Genomic DNA, 25,394 nt, shown 5'->3' on the forward strand with positions numbered 1-25,394 from the left:
TACCTTTGCTGAGTCATAATACCCTCCTTATAATTGTAAAGTGGTGACTCATTCCTGACCATCAGATGTGCACAGGAATGTAAAGCCTTTGATGATACCCTTTCAAAACCTCATAAGGGAAAACTAGAATGCTGTGGTGGGTGACTTGAACTAGAACTGTGACTATGACCTCTGCAGTAGATCAAGAATGCAGGAAACAAAATAGGGAGTCATGATGAGTTAGTAACTGAGGAATTCCCAGGAATCAAATCAGAGCAATGATGGAAGCTTTCAGCAACTTTCAGTTAAGAAAGAACTCTTCTGCTGTACAATAGAAGCCAGGAAGGCTACACTTGGTCCACTGTGATAGAATGGAGGAAGTAACATTTGATGTAATGTCATGTGCTGATGGAAACAAAATACACTAATACATTGAGGTATTTCCGTTCACACTTCTACAAAGAAAGATGCTCTTTCACAGATCAAGGGAGTCCATGGAAGAAAAAAAAAATCCTTATCAAGAAGAAAGTTCTTTAGTATTTTTCAAAATCTGGAGGAAAATTCCTTTAAAATACAAGTCTAGACAACATTTTCTTTCATTAACACTAAACATAATACATCTTGTATGGCTACTTTAAATCTAAAGGATCACTGGGAAACTGGAAAGTTTGTTTGTGACAAAGGAACAGTCTGTCAAGAAAAAGAGTTTCAGTCATGCATGCGTTTAATCATATCAAAGATTCAAAATACATTAATGAAATTCTTAATAATAAACATTACTGATCATTTTCAATTGTCCCTTATGTTGGGTTTTACATGTTTCATCACGTCTCATAACAACCACACCATATAGGTAATTTCAACCTATTCCTCTATAAGGTACTGAAATCCTAGAAAACAATTTCCAGATTATTACATCCAAGAGTTTTAAAGCATGATAGATTTGCTTTTAAACCCTTTCTAATGCACTTGTTTTCTCACTAAGGTTTGGTTCTCATACTTTATGCACATACTTAGGTCTATTTTTAAATTTGGTATCATACATCTGAATCTTTTAGTTAGAATATTTATTCCATTTACCTTTAATGTAACTGTTGATGTCAAGGGCTCATTATATTAGTTTCACCTTCTTGTAGTTTGTGCACTTTACACTGTTCCTCCTTTCATCCTTCCTTTGATTAACAACACTATTTTGCATACCATTTTATCTTTCATATTGGCTTTTTAGCTAACCACTATACCTTCTATTACTTGTTCTAGGAATTGCAACAGAAATCACTAAATTAATAAAGTTTCATTTGTAATAGAAATGATTTTTCACATGTATGCACTTTACACACACATATATACATACATACATACATACATACATACATACATGTTGTCGAATATGTGTTTTCGCCTCATTCTCTCTCACGACCACCATTTCTTTTAATCACTATTGTCTTTTGCGTACTCTCAGTGATAGTTCAATTAATTTTTTTAGTATATTATTTTTTTGGCTTCTTTTGCCACCATCCAGAGAGAGGGGTCTTGAAAGCGTTAGTTCAACCATGTAAAGTAACAGTTGGGATAAAACTCTTCAAAGGGTCTCAGTATTTTTAACTTAATTCCAAATTTCTAGTTCAAGCTTGTTAAGTCTTGATGATTTTGCCCACCTCCTCTGCCTACTTTCCATCTTTATCATGAGCTTATCAGTCTACTTTAGGCATGTGCACTATCCCTGCAAGTTTTACCTCTGGTTAATTTCTTCTCCTTGCTCCATGCCTGGCTGACTCCTATTACCACATATAATTTAAATATTTCTCCTTTTAAAAAATAAATTGTATTATTCTTCAGTTTCAAAGTGACCCCAGGGTCCCCAAAATAAGCTTCTTTAAAATTAGCAAAGAACACTAATTTGTCTCATTTATTACAGTACTAATGATACACTGTGAAAAAAACAAACAATTGCATGGAATAATGTAGTTCACTTAATAACAGATAATGAAGAATGCAATTTTCAGGCTTACTCAGAAAGTAATTAACATAAATAGTACATATCTACTTGCTTATTATTTCTCATTTGTCTCTTCATCAAAATAGGTTGTTACAAGAAAGAAGTAATTTCAAACATTTGAATTTGCTGATTGATTTACTGTGTTGGAGGCCACTGTAATCATAGCAAAAGTATAATACAATTAAAAGAAATTATATATATATATATGCTATTCTTGAATTTTTTGTCAGCCCAAATTAACTTACTGTATGGCTGACAAATACAAAGCTTTAATTTGTGAGAATTCTTTAGAATATTCAAAGACTTCCTTCAAAATAAAAATTGACAGTTTCTTTAATCACCTGCTTTCTATTATAAATACAAAAGTTTTTAAGTACTTTTATTAAATAACATCACAAGTTATTTTGAAGAAGAAAAAGAAATAATAAAAATTTTTGTGTTTATTTGGAAAAAATATGGAAATTAACTTTTCTTTGTCTTTCCTATATCTATTGCTTCCCTTTTGTCTATGGACAGATTTCTGTATACAAGTCTCTAACTTTACCCATTCCCAATGTGTTTGGGATCCATTTAGTTTTCCTTTTTTCATTCCTAGTTGTCAGTGTGGGCCTTGATAAACTGTAGTAACTACCCAACCCCAAAAGCCAATCTAGTTTAGAAGCATGTCTTCAGTCCTGGGATGCTTGGCTATATGTCCCTATCAAATTATTACAACTGTGTACAATCAGTTTTTTCTCTGATTACAAAATAAGTACATCTATTTTATAGACTTTTGCATAATTAATGATAATCATATATGCAAAACACCACATCGTATATTTGGTGCAATTGTAGAATATTATAGTTTTAAAAAAAAAATCTTGGAGGTGAGGTCTCACCGCGGTTAGATGCAAAATGATAAACTCCTGTGATCCTGTGGCTCAGTCTCCTGAGATGCTCCAACTGCAGACTCGCACTGCCACGCCTGTCATGTTTTGATTACTTAATGTAATCAACTCTAGGTGGAAATACACTGCCACCTCCGAGTCTCTGAATTTCCACAGTGAAGCTGTGCTTAGTTTCTGTCAAAATCTTGTTAGAATTTGTGTGTCTTTCTTTACCATATGGTGTCATTAAAATTATGCATCATATGATCTTCTTTTTAAAAGGCAAACTTAGCCTTTTTTTGAAAAAAAAAAAAAAGATTCCAAGCGTGAAATGCTCACGTGATTAATAAATAGCAAGTTCTGTTGGTCTAGAAGGTAAAAATAATGGGTGCTTGGTGAGCGGTCACACCTGTCATGTGTGAAGGAGAGCATCTGAAAATTTCAGGGCAAACAAAATGGCTAACAATACCTGCAACAACTGTAGTTTCTAAAACGGTAAGCTTTATTTGAGTAATATGTTTGTAAATATTGATAGAACTAATTAAATCATAATTATATTCAGCGTGATCAGTAGCCTATTAATAGTTTATGGTGTCAAGAATGATTAGATTCAATGAAAAGGAAAGGAAATTGCCATAAGCTTGAAAAATAAAACAACTTCACAGGGAGATTTTAATGCTTATTTTTTCTTTCATACTAATACACACACACACATATGTACATATATATAGCTTATATATAAATATACAGCCTACTTTTCAAAATTATGTCAATTTTTATAGTACTGTGACAGTAATAATATGAAAAGAATCTGAAGTTTACAAGAGAATAAAACTCGTAAAGAGTCACCGTTAATAAAACGTTCATAAGCTTTAAATTTTCTGAGTAAGTAAATTATTTTGGTATATTCTCCATTTATTTATTTATTTATTTATTTATTTATTTGTTTGTTTGTTTAAGACATGGTTTCACTGTGTAGCTCTGGCTGGTCTCAAAGTCTTTGTGTAGACCAGGCTGGCCTCAAACTCTCAAAGACCCAACTGGAAAGGAAGGGGAAGGAGAAGGGGAAGGGGAAGGAGGAAGAGAAGGGGAAGGGGAAGGAGAAAGGGAGGGAGGGAGGGAGGGAGAGAGAGAGGGGGAGAGAGAGAGAAAGAGAGAGAGAGAGAGAGAGAGAGAGAGAGAGAGAGAGAGCAATGCTCTGAAATATTTTGATGATTCAAAATATTTTGAATCATCAAAGCTCACTCCTTGTGACACACCTCTTCCAACAAAACCACACCTCCTAATCCTTCCCAAACAGTTCCATCAACTAAGAATCAAGTATTCAAATATATGAGCCTATGAGTGGCATTGTCATCCAAACTACCACATATGTTCCAAGCCCTTTTAAAACAAGTATTTTTCTAATACATTTGATTAATGCATGCATGCTTAGAATCAGAATCAATAATAGTTTTCATATTATTCGTTATATGAAAAATACTCATTAAAGTGATTCTATTCATGCACATGGTTTGTCTTTCTTTTCCAGTTCTCTATTTTCCTGATGTATATAACTGAAGTAAAGTAATACAGTCCAAACAGCACCAGAGCTCTGTGGATTGTCTGACAACCAGATTCAGTTCAAGTTATTTACAACATTCCTTAAGCATTACTTAGCCCTTCACTGATTGCCTTGATTCCAGCATTTAAAAGCTGAGAATCAGTCTCAGATTCACAAAGCTTTGTACTCAGGCAGTGATATTGCCAATCTCTTCACAGCCTGCAATTTTAGGCTATAATTTTGAGTGCTCTGAAGTATTAAAGGATGGTATCTTTGGGGAGACATTTTGTTTAAAATGCATTAAAATTCCTATATCATCTTCAGAACCATGTTTCATGAATAAATGCATTCAGTACACTCCATACACTGGGAGCTGACATTTGTGAAAACCAGTTTGAAGGATGAGAGTTGTAGGCACACTATTATTATTCACTATACCTTGAGATTAAATTATTTTTCTCATTCTCCCCTCCAAATAATTAGGTTTATATCAGTTATGGGAGCAGCAATGGCTATCTAAGGATGTATGAGAAATCCTGAACAACTTCCCAAGGGGAAAATTTCTCCTTAATAATGAAAATGTAAAAATTAGCATCTCCTTTGTTCTTTACATAGACCTTGGACTCAGATTGCTTTTATATTTCACAGGAAGTGTGCCACTAGACTAGAAAGCTTCATAGTCTGAATCTAAATTAGTTACTCATAGAACTGTGATTTTCCTCCCAATAGAGTGAAGTGTAAGGCTTTAAGAAAATGAGAAGTATCTGAGAATAATTGCAATTAAACACCATTTGTTCTCCAGATTAATCAAATCAAATACTTTATGTGCCTCGATGTATGAAATAGATTTGACTTATAGTCTTGATTGTCTATTAATTATTTAATACACATGTGTGTACTCTAAGGATTGACTCCAGGCATCTACATGCTGAACACACACTGATCTAATCCTAACCCCTAGGGGAGTTTTACGTTTACGAACTCTGAAGGTAATTTTATAGAAAATTAAGAAGAAAGAGAAGTGACTCTAGAGTTTAAAACTCAGATACCAAATAAGTGGGTTGTTAAAGCTAACATGTGGAAAGTCAGAGATAACACATTTTGTTTTGGGACAAATATTTTTCCCAAGTAACTTACAGGATATTCCAGTTATAAATGTTGTATAAACCCTTAGAGACTAAAATTTTACTTTGGGATCTACAGTGCCTAAATCCAGTAACCTTTCTATGTTTGTATTTAGTGTTACAGATGCTTGACTTGTTTCCAGTATTGACTGGCAAATTAATTGCCTCAAATAGCTTCCCAAACTTACATATTAGGTCCTCCATATTTGAAGTAAATACCTTCTGATAAGCAGAAATAATAGGCAGGCCTAAACACTTTGTGTTTTCTTGTCTGTTTTTTTTTTCCATAGTGGTTTACAATAGCAATGCTACTTTGTTTTATAATAATATTTTCCTATCCATACCTGAAATGTGCTCAATATATATTTCAATGGTGACCTACAATGAAAGGCTATTTATACAAAACCACTCTATTTGTATTTAAGTGTGCAGACAGTATAGTGGGGTGGCAGCCTTCTTGATCTGCTCACTCCACACTTGGACATTTCCTAATCTAATTTTCTCTTGGCTTACTCCCAGTGACTGTTGAGATTTTCCACTACATAGTTATGTTTTTAAAAAAATGATCTGTCATCAAAGTCTCTGGTACTTTTTTGTTCATGTGCTGTTAAAACGGCATTCTAGAACAGTCTTCACATCTGCCCATGGATGCTGGTGTTTTAAGCCAGCTATTTTGAAATGCTGGCACAAAGTCTTTCTTCTCTGTAAAAGAACTGAGATTGTTCTGTGCTTAAAGCTAAGTCATCTCATTATGCCATTAAGAAAACAAACAAGGAACATAGAGAGAAATCATTTATCTCCTAAAATTTTGATATTATTAGGCATTAATTTATCACTTATACTAAAATATAATTTGAAAACTGGTACATTTTTTATAAAAGTGATTGACTTTGCATTTATTCAATTCTTAGTAGGTTTATGCTTATGTGTTGTGTTTTGGTTTGGTGTTATTTCATTGAATTCACTGAGTATTACTTGATTAGCTGTAGAAAAGTCTATAAAAGATCGCTCATTTTATTATCATTTGCTGAAAAATCTTCAACATTTCCCTAGTGTTCATCAGATGCCTATATAATTAGATATTAAGATCTTCTTTTCCTACTGGACTCCTTACTTTTTAATAAGATTTTACAGTTCCTGCTAGATTTCCTTTTTGTTTTTTACTACTAAGAGATGACTTGACTTAATAAATATTTTCTTCTTGTAAGTTTTCTTCATCATATGTGTGTGTGTACAATTTTATTAAAGTTTCAATGGTTTCTTCTATTATATATGTACTTAAAATTTAAAGAGAAATTCAAACTTGATCTGTAGACCAGGAGGCTGGCCTTGAATCCACAGAAACCCACCTGCCTCTGCTACCTGAGTGATAGGCTTATAGGTGTGTCCACCACCACTAGAGGGTGAGTAAAATTCTCTTAAATCAGAAATTAGAACCATTTTCTCACTTTCTTTTTATATGGTATAGTATATTATGTTAGTTCTAGAGTTTTATTATTCACGTTTTATCTGTATTCTCTTTGGAAGTCAATTCTAAACTGCAGAATAACACCACCACCCTCCTGCATGAAACTTCTACCTGTCTTTCTTTTGGTCCTACAGAAAGCATTTCATCGCAAGCAGACTTGTGAACACTGAACCACAATATTTTTTATGAACTAATTGTCAGTGAATTCTGAGATTCTCTTTGAACACTGATTAGCTGGATATATCTATATTTCAATTCAGAATAAGAAAATCTGTAACTTTTACTAAGTCTAAACTTAGTGTCTTAAATAAAAACTTATTATATATGATGTTTCCTTCTTTACATATAAACACTTTTTTAAAAACCACAGAAGTAGTTGGTGGACTGGTTATTGTATCCTCCTTGGATTTCCATTGAATTTTTAGAAGAGAATTAACAGAACCCCAGGGGAGCATTGTATGTACATTCAGTTTCTCTCAAGTCTCCTTTTAGAGGTTTCCAGGTCATAACATGAGGACACAGAAGTTTGTGTAATAGCAAATATTATATTGTACTTTCATATTTAATTTTGTGTTTCTTCGAGTGCTTAGATATTCACATGCAGAAATGTGCTAGGCTCTTACATTCAACACACACAAGCAGCCCCATGAAGAAAGGTGTATTTCCAGAGATAAAGGGTTGCTAGCTGTTGAAATTTCTGTTATCACTCCAAGTGGTAGTTGAAAACATACTTAGAAGGCATTCAGACTCAAGGAGGCTGATTTATAATTCCTTGCTTTCAGTTTTTTCACATGCTAACAATAGTAAAGAATAACATCAAGGAATAAATGATTTTACTATTTTCTATCAAAAGGACTCCAAGTTTCATACTTTATTTTCTTGTTACCTACCAATTGATTTGCTTGTATTGCACAGATGAAAATATTAATTGCTATTAAATAAGACATACCATGAATCACTTTACTTTTCAATATTCATTCTCTTTCTTGCTATTCATGGTCTCTTACTATATATTATTTTTTGATCAGTTCATACAAAATTCAAAATAATATTCAACTGTAGAACAGTATTTTTATGCTTATTTTTATTTCATGTGCACTGGTGTTTTGTCTTTCTGTATGTGGGCAGATCCCTGGGAAATGTAGTGACAGACAGGTGTGAGCTGCCACGTGGGTGCTAAGAATTGAATCCTGGTCCTCTGGAAGAGTCTTAGTCACTAAAGCATCTCTCCAGCCCCTAAACTATAGAAACACTACGGTCAAAATTATAAGACCTGAATGTGACATTTATTGATTCTATTTTACTAGGTTCCTCTTAATTGCAGATTGAAGATTTAGTTTTGATGTTTTGCTTCTAAATCTTCAATTCTAGTGAAATCACACAAAGCCACAGGAATGAAAATGTTTATATTATATTTTAAATTGCTTGTTTTACTGATGTGGTTCATTTTGTTCTTGTCTTGGTAAATTCCATAGGAATACAACTTTTTTTACAGTAATAATTCAGTACCAATAAAATCTGTAGTTAAAATAAAATCACTGTTAATAATAGTTTCTGTGATATATTATACATTGTTAATATTTTCTAAGGATTTTTAATGTTTTTAATGCTTAGTGATTAAATATATGGTTATAATAGAACCGCTGTCTTTATTTTACTCAGATTAAACTGTAAATAGCTTTTCTGTTTAATCAGTAGTAGTATACAACGAGTGTAGTAGTATGAATTCATCTAGCGCTATCCCACTCACATAAAACACATTTGAAAAAGAAATAGAGAGAATCTGGGGCTTCTGTCACAGCTAATCAGTTGATCAAGCATTTTCAATGCTACTGTGGTATACATAAAAAAATGCAAAAGGTTTGCTCACATATTATCACTATTACAATCACTCAAATGAATTTAAGTGAGGAGAATTTTATATTTCTTTGCCGAAGTTAGTATTTTATTCAGGAAAGCAAATCCTCTGTATTCTAAAGCTGGAAATGTCAGGAGACTAGTCAGGCTGGCAAGAGCTCTCTTGCTCCATTAATCGTACATTTCACACAACAAACACAAAGGCTAACCATAGGATTGGTACATTTCAAAGTGTACTGGCCTCCAAGCCGACGGGATTAGCATGTTGGCCTGCATCCTTCCTTTTCCATTACTTATTGTATCTTATCAATGAGCAGATCTTTGGACTTGAGGATTAACTTCTTGAACATGTTTCTCATTACTCAATCTTTCTTCACACCTTGCCTTACCCAGCATAAAAAATATATATATATATTTAGTCCTTTACAAAGATATATGTCTCCAAAATGAAACTATAATAGCAGGGAATAGTTTTAACTCTTTAAATAATTTATTTCAGCTATATCTTTAATTTCTGTGTGAGTAGAATTTCTCTCAAAAGAGCATGCCCAAAATTTTTTGCCAAATCAATAATTCTTGAACAAAACAAAGAGTATCTTGGAACTAACTGGATTTGCTCATGTCTGAATTATTCATCATCATTCTATATTGATTCTTTGACTTATTACATCACTCTGTTTGTTATAAGTTACTGTTTTGATTAAGAAACCTCTCTTAAAATTAACATTCATTAAGTGTTCATAAAGTTTATAATTTTTATAGCTTTTATGTGGTTTGTGATTTTTTCAATGATATGAATGATTTTCAAGTGACAGAGACAAGTAAACCATTCTCTAGATAATAATATAAATTTATGATACTATTTAAATAAATATTTAAATATCACAAAGATAAAATAAAATATTTCCCAAGAAAACTTTTAAAACATTGACTTTAAGTTATATATAGTATAGTATATTTTAACTTTTGTTGATATTTATATCAATAAATTAATATAATTTAAAAGATAGCACATGAGGATCTGTTAATCTCCACCACCAAAAACATTGTGAAGCTGAGTATCCATAATGCCATAAAAATGTGAAATACTGGCAGTAAAATCACACCCTCCAGTGGGTCTAGTGTTCATCAATGACAGAAAGCCACAATGAAAATTATTCAATGTTATAATTTATTTGTAATATACTTTAAAATGCAAATAAGAAACCTAAAGTCTATACAGCTTTGCTGTGGTAAGTGATGGCAACTTTGGTATTTGTTTCTCTTTGGATTTGGAGAGAAATATAATCTAATTCTCTATGCTAATGGCAAAAATGCTAGAACTTATTGGACATAGGCAGTGTTCAGTGATCTGTAGATTTAAAAATCATTGTATGCTAATTATTCCCTGCTATAGTTAAACTCACAAATAATTTCATCTTATTTATGAAATTTTACATTAAATATGACTTAGAATTACAAAAGATAAAAATATTCATTGTTGGTAAGCCACTGTAAACTGTAGCAAAATCCAGTGGTGTAAACTGTTGTTTGGGGGGAGAGTCTAGGGACAGGTGGCCTAAGTCTCAGTCATCAGCTCAACATTACTACTAACAGTGTCCTAATTCAGCATCCGAGGCTCTACTGTCTCTTTCTCCAAGTCAAAGGGAGAACAAATGGTAAGTGAGCCCAGTCCAATCCCTTAATTGGTAAGACCTAGAAATGTCAACTTGGCTTCTGTTCACATCCCAGTGAACACTGCTCAGCACATGTCTGCAGTGGCTGAGTGAAGCCGGTTTTAACAAACTCTGCTTGGTGGAGCCCCTGATGTTCATCACATTGCCGTAGAAATCCCACTTTGATTTCTCTTGTGACATTTAATACTGAAGGTAAATTGTCAGTGGGAATACTGCAACCAGGCTATTTTAATTTTTGAAATATTGGTAAACCTTGATTCAGTTTTTGTAAAATGTTTTTGCTTGAAGCTCTATAGGCTAGAGGTGGCACATATCTGCTTGACATTATTCTGGGTTAATTAGAGTAGAATGTATTTCTACTCCTGAAGTTGGCATCATAGATGAAATTATAATGATGCAATTGGGATTGATATAACAGTAAATATTACCATTGTGTTTTATAGCTTATAAATTAGGTACATGATTTTCTATCTGGGTACATTACAGCAAACACAAACTACTATTAGATGTTCTTTTATCTTCACACTTTCATGGCCTAATTTAAACATCCTTTGCAATTATATTGATTGGCCTAAAATGTTCTTAACCTGTGTTCGTTCAGCATTATCCAATAGAACTTTTCTGTGATGACAGAATATTCTAGAACTGTTTCATCTAGTATCATATTGCCACCTATGCGAGGTTTTGGGTCATTTACATTATGACTGATGTGACTTAGAAATGGAATTTTAATCCTTATTCTGCCTTTGATGGATTTAAATATCCACTCACTACATGGAGTACACAAATCCATTCACTTCCCTGCTCCATCTACTGATTTATTTCAGCTACATCTCTTTCTTTGCATCATATTACTTCCTAAACATCTTCTCAGGCATTTAACTATTCAATATTTATGTATTGAGTATTTTCTCTTATGGGAAAGAAATTTTTAGTTTGTTTGAGTTTAGGCTTTAGACCATTTTAGCATGATAAAATACTTTATTGCTCAGATCAAAATAATTTTATTTTTTACAAGAATAACTCATAGTATATTTAGATTCTAATTATGACCACTTTATAGATGCATAAAATGACACACCCACAGTTAATTGGCTTCTGCCTGACATCAAAGTATCCAGTAAATGATTGAGCTGGGATGTATGTAAACCTGAAGCAAGCAGGCTTCACATATGAGGCTTTCGGTCCAGTATTTACCATCTCATCATTCTGGAGAGTGGGATTTTATGAGTGGTTCTCTTTATTTCAAAACTCCATCACAGATGGGCCTTTCGGAAACATCATTTGTGCATTCATATGCAGGAAAATATATTGCTTTTGTGCAAGACGAAAGGGAAAAAGGAGCTGTAGTGTTCAGATTTAACTCAGGTTAATCATCATCTCCTGTGTTAAAATTACTAGAGGCATATTGTCCATAATTAATCATCTTACCCACTAATAGGTACAGAAGAAGAGATACCTTTACGTGACATAACATCTATCATTTTAAGCATGCCCCCAAGCCTTATTTTCAGATTGCTCATAAAATTTCTCATTCTCTAGAGAAATGTGATCTCTAAGAAATAAATGTCTCTGTCAGTCACAAGTAATATGAGCACATGATGAAAAAAGGGAATTGCTGAGTCTCAGATTGGGATTATTGCAGTATTGTAAAATTGATTTTATTCCCTGGCATTTAAGTTCTCATGGTCATTTTAGGATTTACCTTCTGGATATAAAGGGAAGGTTATGATACCTTTTAAGGAAGTGGGAAATAAAGGCTTTGGTCAGGAAACAGGAGAATATTTTTTTTCACAGCCAATTCTTATCATAAAATGCTAATGTTGGTGTTCTTGTCTTTTATGTCTATGCATTCTTTTAGCTATGAGGATAACAGACCCTTCATCAGTAAGAATGACCTGAATGGCTGGATAAATTGCATTTATCAGTGTGGTCCCATGAACCAGCTGTCAGATCAGTACTGAGAAACCACTAGAGCTTCTGTCATTCACATTGAGGCAGAAGAGCAAACTGTGCAGGAGACTCTGGCATACAACGTACATGCAGAATACCGCAAGTGTATTGCCAGAAAGGAAAAAGAATCCCACCTCACGTCTGTTGATGGGATATCTATCATTTGATCATAGTGCCTCAGTAACACCACTTCTGTGTGGTACAGACTCGTCTTTCAGGAGATCTCCTCTAATAGTGATGTTCTTCCATGCTGCATATATCCAAATTTCTCTTGTGCATTCCTCTGTCATTCCTATTAAAATGTTTTGTGACTTAGTAGTGTACCTTTCTAACAATTCTATGGATATAGAAACTACCCAGTTACCATTAGGATTAATGATTTCCTGTATTCACTATGTCTTTAAACGGGGAAAAGGGACTTTTAATCATTCAATTTCATATAGGCAAACTTTTCCCTTTGAAAATTATGAAACCTGCATCATGATGAATACTCTCATTGCTTATGCATACAATGAAATTTTGAAATAAAGTGACAAGTCTGTACCAGTCTAACAAGTGGAGAGATAATGGTAACAATTGGACATTTGCTTGTAATTTTAAACCCAATATGTCCTGCAAGAATCAACAAAGTCTGGCCACCAGTGGGCCACGTTGCTGTAGACTTTCAGTTTGTTCTTCTGGTGAAGAGTCCTTTGTTTCCATTCCCTGACTCCATCACACTTACTGCTTCATGCTTTTGCTTATTCTTCTTTGGAAATCAGAGCTCACTGCAGTTCTAGACCATTTAACCCTTTGATCCATTGTATGTTTTCTACTGGATAATGGCTGACTTCAGTATTTTGTGACATTGTTTGGTCTCTAAATCTAAGTAGATATTTTCTCTGTAGTTAATAATGATCCTTCCCATTTATTTTTCCTTTTTCTGATATCTGTAAGAACCCAAGAGCTATTGTTTGTATGTTTCCATATTTTGGAATTCAGTTGTGAAAAAAGTATTAACATTAAAGGTGTTTTCTAATTCATATAAGCAAACGTGCCAAATGCAAGAGCAAATCTTCATCCAACAATGTTGATATTTTACAGGAAATCAGATTCATTTAGTGGACATTTAAATCTGAAATACAATGGCTGATTGTGTGGAAGAAAAATAACAATATTTATAAACCATGGGACCATGTCTTAAAATCTTTAAAAAAAAAAAACAAAATAATTAAATTCAGATTATGGTGACATGTATTTTTCCCTCTTTGCTTTGCTAAAAACCAATCTCCCCAGGTATTTCCTCCTTGGACAACAAAGATGAAAAATTATATAGAGTACTGAAAAGAAATGTAAACTTTCTGTGTTCAAGGAAAGGATCCTGGGACAGTAAGGGGTGGGGCTAAGAATGTGTAGAGATCTTGGATGCTTTCAGTCCTATTCTCCATTCTACTTGCAAGTTGAGGAGTCCATGTCCAGTTACTAGAGGCCCGTCTATGAAATTAGTTCATCTTATGTTTCTAGTCAATGTATAGCATGACCTTAAATATATGAGCTTCTGTCACCAATTTATTACTGTTAAACATGGCATCTTGGAGGAAATGAAGCAAATGGAGTGAAGGTGGTTGTTCACCTTTCCTGCTATGTTACTCCACTCATACCACTTCATCCCCATTCTCAGCTTCATCCTCTTCCCTGAGTTTGTAGACACTTATAAAAGATGAAGACATTCTAAGCCTATTAAGATACCAAAGGCCCAATTTTGTAAACCTAGGCCAGTATGATCTACAAGATAGTACCCAAAGGCTAAAAGGTTGTTACCACTGGAGTGGAACTTTGTCATTTAACCTACTGTATCCTGTGATTGCTTGCTCCACATGTTGGTAATCACCTTTAAATATGTGCTTTAGCTGGTTGAGGATAGCACAAGCATTAAATCCCAGCTTTTGCAGTGCAGAGTGGGCGGATCTCAGATTTCAAGTCCAGCCTGGTCTACAGATTAAGTTGCGGGATAGTTAGGGATATAAAGAGAAACCTTATCTCAAAAAAACAAAACAAAACAAAAAGTCTTCCAATATTGGTTCCTTCTACTCAAGAGTTGTTTTTATTTCCCCCCCAAAATATAATCATTTTATTAGAAAAGAAAGTAACGTTGGAAAAAGCGGTATACAAATGTATTAGCTGAAGCACTGAAAGATTGATTGCATTCAAACAGATGTACCAAGTAGTATGGTGAAGACTAACGAATCTTTAAAGACTTTTCTCCTTTCTCATTCACTGTAATTACATATCCATACCATTTGCATATGTATTGCAAACACATGAATAATTTATGGCACAAATCTGCTTTTGCTTAAATGAATTTCTGTGTTCATTACATTTTCATCCATGTATTGCCCCTCAAGTTTGAACTTGTAGTCCCCATCAAAATCTTCAAGCTCTTACACCTCTTGTCTCACATTTCTGTCAGTAAAACCTACCATAGCTTTTTTTTCTTCAGTGTCAGTAGCATTGATAGGACATGGTTTTGTAACTCAGGACTAGGTGTTTGCTAACCCTGGGTTTTCTCTTCTCTCCACAGGTCGTGGGTTATAGGTGCAATAGCTCTGCTCTGCCTGTTAGGATTGACCTGGGCCTTTGGACTCATGTATATTAATGAAAGCACAGTCATCATGGCCTATCTCTTCACCATTTTCAATTCTCTACAGGGAATGTTTATATTCATTTTCCACTGTGTCCTACAGAAGAAGGTAAGCTACAGTTTTCCAGATGCTACAGCCTATATCTCATGTTAATAAAAGATGCCTACCATGTTTGCGTGTAGCATTCATATGAGTTTTTTCAAAAATGAAATATATTACTCTATTTTCTCAAAAACAAACGTATTTCTTTAATTTACCTTTACCATTACTAATAACATATACACGAAATAAACATACAAGAGGTGAGAAGGCAGTTTCCAAATTATTGAAAACACATTTTAATGATCTTCACAGTGCTCTTTTTGTAAATTCTTGCCGACTTGTGTGTATATCTACAGGGAGAAAAATGGAAGTTGTATTTTAGAAAGTAATTTCTCAAAGTAAATCATAGAGTTGACTAATTTCCTGATTTCATATATTGATAAGCAAATAAAATAATTCATTAAAAAGCCACTTGTTGTATCTCTATTCTTGTTTCCATAATTGAGTTCTAGAATTAACCACCAGGATCTAGCATGAAAGTCCCCATAGGTAAAAGGACAAGTCTTTCCATAAGAGTCTCCAAGTCCAAAGCAAATAAGATGTAAAAAATCTCCACCTGTGTATTTGAAAATCTGGTTATGAAACTGATAATTTCCTGATACACATCTTTCAGAATTAACCCTGGATTTTTTTAAAGCTACTTTTAGCAATTAGATATTTTGTTTCATATACTAATTAAATATTTTGTTTCATGTTTTTTAAGTCATAAGATTGACTTTTCCCTTCCAATACTTTTCAACTTCATCCAAAAAGTGCCTCTATAGGTTTTTGTTAACATGGAACCTTAGCTAATTGCCCATGTTTGTCTTCAGACCTCAATGGAAAAGCTTCTCTGATTTTTAGTAAGTTAACTAACCTCATCATTTCCCCAGTCTCCTCATAGGTGACATGGAGGTGATAAAAATGATTATGAAGTAGTTAAAAAGGTGGCTCTAAAAATGAAGGGGAAATAGTTTTTGATCTCAGAACGTAACAGTAAGACTTTAATTATATTCAGGAAAACAGCAGAAATGAGGACTTATATTCTCTATCGCTAAGAATTAATTAATTCTTTAATCAAGAATAAAAATCAAAGTACTATCAAAAACGGTTGTTAAGATTAATGTCCACTTCTTAAGGACAAGAATAAAACAACTTTGTTGTGTTTCACTTTTAGCTAGTAATAAACGTCTAGAATGTTTTCCTGTGGTCACAAATATGGGATAGAGGAATAAAGATCAGTTACTCACCTATTAGAAAGAATGAGTTTTATGCAGATAGGGTCAAATTCACTTCCAAAGACAGTCTAGAATTGAATGAATGAAGTCTGTCAAATGAGGATATTCTCAGAATTTCAGTAGCTCAACTCACTATTTTATTTTCACTCGCTGACACATTTGATGAAATTCCATGAAGACACACAGCTAGAAAAGGATTAGCAAATCTTCAACACATAATTTTGTTATCATCATGGGTGATGAGATCCAGTAGATTGTCTGGGAAGAATATAGAATCTTGTAGAAACCATCTGGATGTGGCTTCTATCACTTCTACCCACTTTCCATAAGACAGGACTCCACAGATGGTATCAATTAAACTTCTAAGGGCACTGGGAAAAATAGTTTAACTCATAGCATGTATACCTAGAAGCAGAGCAACTGTGTGTGGCCACTATAAAATAATTAGCTGCACTTGATGGGCTCAAAGAGGAAGAGACAGGCAAATAGTAAGGAAAGAGATAGAAAGAAGTGTCAGAAAAATAGAATGAGAATCAAGACCACACTTTAAATTAAAGACAGGAGAAAGCTTGAAAGCATGGTCATTAGCATTTTAATGGACGTGAAAGAAGCTGGTGAAGCTAAATGCTCTGAAAGATATGTAAATTTGGAAAGAAGAAAAGCATAACTGATCCTAAGAGAAACAGAAAGATGGTCATCAAATCAGGAGACTAAGGAGAAAGGTAGAAAATGTCCTTAGGAACCAGGGAGCATGGTAAATAATAACATCATCTTGATGGATTAGCAAGTTGCAGTTCATACTTACCTGTCATCTTTACTTCATACATTAGAAGAACTTGAAGACATAGAAATTTTAATGTTAATATAGAAGCTACCTACTGAGCAGTAAAGCTAACTTTTAAACTTTATACATAAACTGATCTGATTGTATTTTATCAGCAAATCTTTATAGCATATTTATCTCTTACTTTACATAAAGACATGATTGAAATAAATAAGAAGATGTTTTTAATACTCATGTACTTGAGAACCCATAGCCAAGAATAGGGTTCTAATTATATTTATCGTATCTAACAAATCAGATTGTAAATTATATGTATCAAGTTAGTATGCTTTGCTATACACAGAAATCAGGAAAGTAGGATTCCTGGAACAAATTCAATTAGCTCCCTTTTATTGTCTAATAAACTGATTACAATTATTATATTTTAAATGCTTAAAATTTAAAGTATATACATAGAAGTGGGTCTTATGGCAAAACCTTAGAAACATTGACTTAGCCTGTGTCTGTTGCTGTAACTGAATACCCAGACTAGATAATTATAAAGGATTAAGCTTTCTCTATTGCTTCCTTCTAACGACAGAGAAGTTCGAACTGAGGTGTTGTACTTCTTCCTTTATACCATGGTAGAAAGCATCCTATGGCAAGCTAGAAGAAGCGGCTAGCAGCTATGCCTTTCTCTTCTCAGAGAGCAACTATTGCCACCTCAGGACCTCATTTTATCTTAATTAGCTCCCAGAGACCCTACCTCCAATAACATTAACATGTTAATTTCAGGACAAAGTTTCCAACAGATGAACTTTCCAGGAGACAAATTATAAAGTCATACTAAAGTATTGACCATAGGGTACTTATTGGATATATTTACTAATCCATGATTGGAAATATATCTTCATGTTTATAATAAATTATAATTATTTTTCATTCAGTTTAAAGAAATAGTGGCAATTTTATTTAGTGTCAAGAATATGTCTCAGCATCATCAAGTAGAGAGATTTTCTTACAAAAGGAGCCAACTACTTGGCTTGATTTTGTGGAAATGTATTTAAAATTCTTTAAAAACATTCAGAGTAAACTTTATCAATACAAATTTGATCTTGCAATTGCTTATGTGTTTAAAAAAATCTATAATATCCAGTTTGGAGATTTTAAATTTATAAAGTTACTTGTTGATTGAACTCTTAAATAACAATTAAACTTGTTGAGTTCAAATTTATTTTCTAATGCAAATTGTAAGATCTACATTAGAACTTTTTAAAAAATATTTACACCAGCTACATTAAAATTGGTCAGTGTTGCCTTTTAATTCACCTATTCAGTATACCCACTCTCAGGATTATTTATTCTTATTTGAGAGTATGGAAAAATTATTCTATTTGTAAGATCGATTTTCTTTTCTGTCATCTATATTCTAGATTGTATCACACTGAAATAAACTAGAGTTCTCAGATGACATATGACTTGAAGTAGATTGGATATTTCATGAACATCATCCATGTTAATTTTTTTATTAAGACATGTGCTGAACATTTTAAATTATATAAGAGCAAAGTAGCATAGGCATATTGAATCCTGTGGCAGTGGAGCTGCCATGGAACTCGGCATCGCCGTATCTCTAGGTTCACTGGTTATAAAAATCAGTGCATAATAGTCAGTCTTTCTTATAAAATGAAAATAGTTCACAGTGAACTCCTATGGCTTGTCTGGCAGTGCTTCTTTGGTAACTAAGAGTGCTTCTCCAAATTTCTCTTCTCTCTTTTTCTTTTTACTACAATATTTGTTCCAAAAAATTTGCTATAGACTAATGGAAAAAAAATCATTGGCTGGGTGCACCAGACCAAGAAAGTGATATTTGAGGAGATCAAAGTTTTTAAAGATGCTTCTGAAATTTAGGACAGATATCCAAACTATTCTATAACACATATCTTTCTTTGTTGAAGAATTACTTTTAAGGCTTCTCAAGTCATAATCAAATTATTGCCATATTATTATTAGAATAATCAATGTCCAGCAGATATTGATTATTTAATAACCATTCTAATATTTCTTCATTTGTCACATACGGTTAGAACAGACTGCTGCCTTCTCTTATCTTTCTCAACCTTATCTTTTCAACAGAAAAATTCTAAGCTATCTTTTTAGAGATTTCTCATAACTATCTTGATAAGCTTTACTTGGGTCCCACCTCCCATGCCCAGCAGGGTCTCTTCTTTTGTTTTTTATTTCACTCCTTGTCTCTTGTCATTGTTATTCACGGGTAGGTGAGAATCTGGGGCCACACTAAACAAGGGTTCGACTTCCAAGTTATGTCCTTTCTTTCTACTAATGTTTGTACTTTTTTTTTCCTCCTTACTGTGACAAAATAAGTGTCAAAGCACCATAAGGTAGAAGCACGTATTCAGGCTCACAGTTTGAGATGAGGTAACACTTCTGGAAGTGAAGGCATGATGAATGTGGGCAGGGTATAAGATATACCACACGAGGTCCTCAATCAGGAAGCAGAAAGCGATGCATGCTGGTGTGGTGTGCCCTTTTGTTGATATTTTATTCAGTCTGGACCTCAGTCTGTGGTACAGTACTGTCTGTCTTCAGTATGGCTCATCCCTCCTCATTTAAGGCTCTTAGAAATAGACATCCAAGACACACCCCTGGGTGTGTCCACCTGATTTTAAATCCAATCACACTGAAACTGAAGAGAACCATTGTACCATTCTTACCACATATAAACATTGGAACAATGTGAGCCCTTCCAAGAAACCAGAATATGTTGTAAAACAGTAATAGGCACAATATCGCATCACCCTGGACACTTATGTGTGTACACTAAGTATCACAAGGTATCCTTTGTTGTGTTGCGTTTTTTTTTTTTTTTTTTAATAGCTGGGGATATTATCTATTTTCATATGCTTTGTTCAGTTAAGTCTGCAGTAAGAAAAAAATTTAACAATGTCATAGGTTTACCCTAAACTTCTTGATAATTTCCCAACTTTGAAAACACAAATTATGGCTGTTTATCTTTATTTTCCCAATATGTTTATGTTATGGATTTATTCATCTGGGCAGTGATGGCATGAACCTTAAATCCTACCACTTGGGAAGCAAAGGCAGGCAGATCTCTGAGTTTGAGGTCAACCTGGTCTGTAAAGTGAGTTTCAGGAACAGCTGTATTTCTGTGTAATTATTAATAAAATTTTTGGACATATATTAAAGTTTATTTTTTTTTTACTCTAAATATTCAAATTTTAACCTTAAAAGAAAAACACAAGAAATATAGACTTAAAAGAAATGCTTAGTCTAGCACAGTGCTTTTTCCTGTCTTTAAATATTAAATGGTGTCCCTTTCTCTTCTCTTCGGTATCCACTCTACCTCTTTCTTTTCATCTTTCTCACAGATTTCTATCCAAACAAAAGTACTGAAAATGCTGTTGAACCAATAGGTCACTGTTTATAAAATTAATAAAGCTAAAATCTCTCTTGGACTTTCTATTATATGGTCTCTTTGAATTACTAAGTAATACCCCTAGTATTACTGATGCAGTGGAAGTATGTGTATTTACAAAGGTTCCAGGAGTGTGAAATTTGAATTTGGCACCATGAATCTAACTATTTTGCACTGGAAAATAGATGATTAACCTTTTTTTGTTTCTGTGGAGCTACAAAGTAATTATGTTCATGAAAATAAACGTTACAAGTTATTCCTTACTTCCTAGATAAAATGGACAAAGTTCTAATAGAAGTTTACATTTCATTGTCTAGGTACGGAAAGAGTATGGGAAATGCCTACGCACGCATTGCTGTAGTGGGAAAAGCACGGAGAGTTCGATTGGCTCAGGGAAAACATCTGGTTCTCGAACTCCAGGACGGTATTCCACAGGCTCACAGGTAAATAAAGACAACAGGCTCCCTGAGCTGAAATAATTCTTTCGGGTGTTCAGTTTTAAATCACTGCTCTTTGTGATCACCCTTATCTCAAGTGTTTGCCACATCAAGGGTTTGGTTTTAGTGAGACTGACAGGACATACAGAATGTGGGTGGAGCTTATAAGGGACCTCTCCATCTTTAGGGCTGTCCAGAGATGATGCTTGATGGGGGAGGAAAATTTACTTTGCTTCAAGTTAGCACCTTTCTTGTATGTTGCACATGCTCCAGTAGATGGCCCAGCACCCATTTTTGGATAGGCAGCACTAATTAGACTTAGTGGGTCATAAGAAAAACAAAGTATAAAACAAAACCCAGACAAGCACAACTCCAAGGATAAAAAGTTGGAAGGGAACGTGGTAGAAAGTCAAGGAGAGGTTGGAACAGGGAGTAGAAAGTAGATCTAATCGAAATGCATTGTATAATTGCATGGATTTCTCAAAGGATAGATTAAAATGAATGTTTCCATTATGAAATGTATAATCTAAAATAATTATTAATGACATAAGAATGGCCTATTGAACTGGAATTTGATCCTCAAATTTGAAAATCGATCCTTAGATTTCTTGGATGTTCAATAGATATAATAATTCTCAGTTACATACTGAACCAATATGTAAATAATATATGAGAGTGGAAAGATGGCTCAGCAGGTAATAGCACTGACTGTCTTTCCAGAGGACTCAGGTCTGATTCCCAGCATCCACATGTGGTTTACAGTCCCAAGAGCTCTAAAGCTCTCTTCTGGCCCTTGCAGGCACTATACACATGTGGTGTACAGACATATATGTAGCCAGAACACTCATATCCATGAAATAAAATTATTAAATGGAAGAATACCAAATTAGGACACGTTTAATAATAATAAAAAAACTAACAGACCGTAGTTCCCACAATGTTATGTGTTTAATAATTGAAGTGCAGTTAAGAACACCACTGAACTGTCATTGGCGTAAGTGATCTGTGCCAGTCTCCTCAGCCAGTAGGAGACATTGCTAAACTGTCCCTGACCAAGGACGCTTTCTAAGCTTTTAGGTAAAGTGTTTGCTGTCTCCTCACTTTACAGCATAGAATTGTGTGGGTTTTAGTGAATTTGTGTCAAGACTGGAAGACTAATCTTCCATAGTTTAGTTGAAATTATGATTATGTCTAGATTGTTCTGAGTAAGGCTTAAATTAAGTAGATAAATACAGTTGAAATGAAGATTTGCACTTTTTTTTTTTAACCTTCTTTTATACTACTGTATGTCACGCCAAGGCCCTTGCACATGATGAGTGAGCAGTCCCTCCAAACTATCATCCAACAAATGTCATTTATCATTGGATTTTTTTTCAAATCTTTCTAAATTAAGTTTGCACAAACAATTATTTTTATATCTTAACAAAGTCAATTCCTCATAGTTGTAAACATTCATTTGTAAGGGGAATATATCTGGTTATTTTAACCACATCAACTGAATATAGACCCACAGACTTAGCATAGAAACTCATAAATCAAAGTTGCCCATAAACACTATCTTTAAACATAATGGACTTTTGTCTTGCAAATAAGACTATAATCCTATTATCAATCTAATACAATACCTACTAAATTTTAACAAATAGCCTATAACTTCCAAAATGTATCAGATTACCTTAAATATCTTAATAACCACAAATCATAAATTTTAGTCCAAAGATATTGTGTAATCACTAGCACTTTGAATTTAATCTGTCCCATTCATAACCTTCTGTGGTTTCAGAGTTGCACACCAGGGTTTGAAGGATATATTCATTCAGGTGGCCAAAGATCTGTGGGTTTGGACTATTCAGTCTGTGTATGAAACACTTGAATTTGAACATAAGAATAAGGGCAAATCAGGACGGTGCTTCAAAGTCCTCATCTTGTTAATAGTGAATATTTCTATCTGATAGCTTTTGCTCTGAATTCTTTTTATAATAACAGTTTCATTAGCTTTTAAATTGAAATGGCTGAGCCTGCATATTGTCTGCTTGATTGCACCTTGCCTGCCTTCCACATTAGTATCTCATTACCTAGGACTGTATAGTCGTTTGATTGACAAATACCACTAGTGAAAATACAATGTTTGAGAATTACAGTTGGGTTACAACAGACTCATGTGATATTTAGAAATACCTTTGAAGAATGAGATCAGGCACTGCAGTTTAATAAAATGTTAGAGTTCATGGAAGAGAGCACTATGGTTTGAACCCAAATCTTACTATTTACCAGCTATAATAAAAAGTAAGCTTTTCTTATAGCTTCTTTCTTTTTATTAGACAGATGGGTCTCATTATGCATTACATTTTCCACAAATTGATACCTTATTTTCTCAGCTTTCTAAGAGTTAGGATTGCTGGTATTTACCCTTTCTTTTAGTCAGAACAAGTTTTGACTATGATTGACTCAGTTTTCCATATGTAAAATGGGAACAATATTAGTAATTTCTTAGGTTGCCATGATTAAAGTAATGTCTTCAAAACATAGAACAGTTGGAGGTTCTCAATAAATCGGTGTTCTCAATAATGTGGTGTCTCCTGTCATTTATTAGTGTTACTATTATAGAGTAGAATATCACATATATTTCAAGCTGCATTTTTCTTCACCTTTGCAGTTTTTAGCATAGTACTATCTTCTTTTTATATATCATATAATATGAAATTTTATTAATTGTGACAATAAAATCCTACATAAATGCTAATTAATTACACCATGTCTGATTAAAACAAACAACAACAAATGGTGGACAGAGAGACGACTCAGAACTCACACTATTCCACTGCACCTGGGTTAGATGCACCCACATGGCATCTAAGAGCCATCTCTAACTTTTGTCTCAGTGGATTTAATTTCTTCTCCTGGCATCTATAGCCACAGCGTGCATGTGGTACACTGACATACATACAGGCAAAACACCCATAAAATAAAGATTAATCCACATAATTTTTAAAAACAAATATGTTTCAAAATTAATTGTGATTTTTGTATGAATTTGTTAAGTTTTTCAGCATTATAAAAGAAAAAGATGAAAAGATTCTGGTATATGGATAAAAATATTACATCAGAGAGCCTCTAAAATACCTATGTATTATACTTTTGAATTTAGAAATACTAAGTGCTTCTAATATAATGCCATAAATCTTTCAAATTCTGGGGATAAAATAGCTAAATTATAACTTCCCTTACATTCTAGAACTTTCCTTTTCATGTTGATAAATGAGAATTCATTAGCCAAGAGAAAATATCTAAAATCAGGTTTGGAAAGCTGTTAGAAAGAGAAGTAAAGTGATATAGTGAAGACCCCAGGTGACCCCACAGATTTAGTCAGGAAGAAAGATTGGGCTTTTGTTTTTGTTTTGTTTTGTTTTGAGGTTGATATTCATGTCAACATCTGAACAGTACTCTCAGTAAGAGAAGGAGTTTCAGCAAACTACAGTTCAGGGTGAATGAAGACTTAGTATGTGACTCTTGAGACCCAAAACACCAGCAAATTCAGGAATAGAAAGAAAAGCATTAGCTAGCTACCCAAGTTCTCCGAGAGACTGAGAGAATCTGCTGTTGTGAGGGAGGATGGGAGAAGAAGCTCTGAAAAAGAACAAGAGATACATCCCAAAGTATTGGTGAGAGGATGCAAATTGAGATTTTTATTTTGATTATTTCAAAAAACTGAAGAGATGGCCTAGAAAAAGAAGAAAGGGGTGTTATTCACATGTAGTAAGTATTTGGTAGTATCTGTAGTCTTGGAGGGGTGTGGTCAGCAAACAACGTGTCAAAGTCCTCATTTTCAGGTTCTAGTTACTTACTTTCTGGTGGTAATAACTTATAAAAAGTTAATCATATAAGAATCACACCATCAATTAAAAGGACAATTAGTAGGATTAATATGCGGGGAGATTTTATACTATGGAACAGCAGAATGTTCTCCTCACATTGGAAAATTTGTGATAGTGTTATTTGTCTTTCATCATTTATTTTATTGTAACTTAGATGTATTCACCCTTTACTATATAGTATTTCAAAAATAAAAAAAAATGTATGGAATGAGCATGAAATTGCAAAGCACACTAAGTGAATGAACACCTGTCAATCCAATACTGAGATTGGGAAACAGACTGCCCACACTGTATTTGTGTCCTCTGCATTACATCTTCCTAAACCATCTGAATGCCAGCCACCAAATTCTGAATTTTGTTTTATTTTTTTATTGACTTGCTCTCATTGTCTCGTCTCCTTCAGTAATATGCCTTTCATTCTTTCTACAAAGTGGTATCTTATAATGTGTGGATATGA

General features: G+C 33.7%; 1 protein-coding gene across 10 annotated transcripts in view; it reads left to right on the forward strand.

The window, feature by feature from the left end:
• The window catches only part of Adgrl3 (adhesion G protein-coupled receptor L3), a 721,722-nt gene that overhangs the window by 662,506 nt on the left and 33,822 nt on the right, over positions 1–25,394 (forward strand). For all 10 annotated transcript variants that reach the window (XM_076938716.1, XM_076938717.1, XM_076938710.1 and 7 more), the window contains 2 exons: positions 15,026–15,194; positions 20,943–21,068. In XM_076938716.1, coding sequence (XP_076794831.1) covers positions 15,026–15,194; positions 20,943–21,068 — 295 coding nt within the window. The remainder of the gene's footprint in view (positions 1–15,025; positions 15,195–20,942; positions 21,069–25,394) is intronic.

The sequence above is a fragment of the Arvicanthis niloticus genome, chromosome 7, assembly GCF_011762505.2.
Source record: "Arvicanthis niloticus isolate mArvNil1 chromosome 7, mArvNil1.pat.X, whole genome shotgun sequence".
Taxonomy (NCBI): Eukaryota; Metazoa; Chordata; class Mammalia; order Rodentia; family Muridae; genus Arvicanthis; species Arvicanthis niloticus.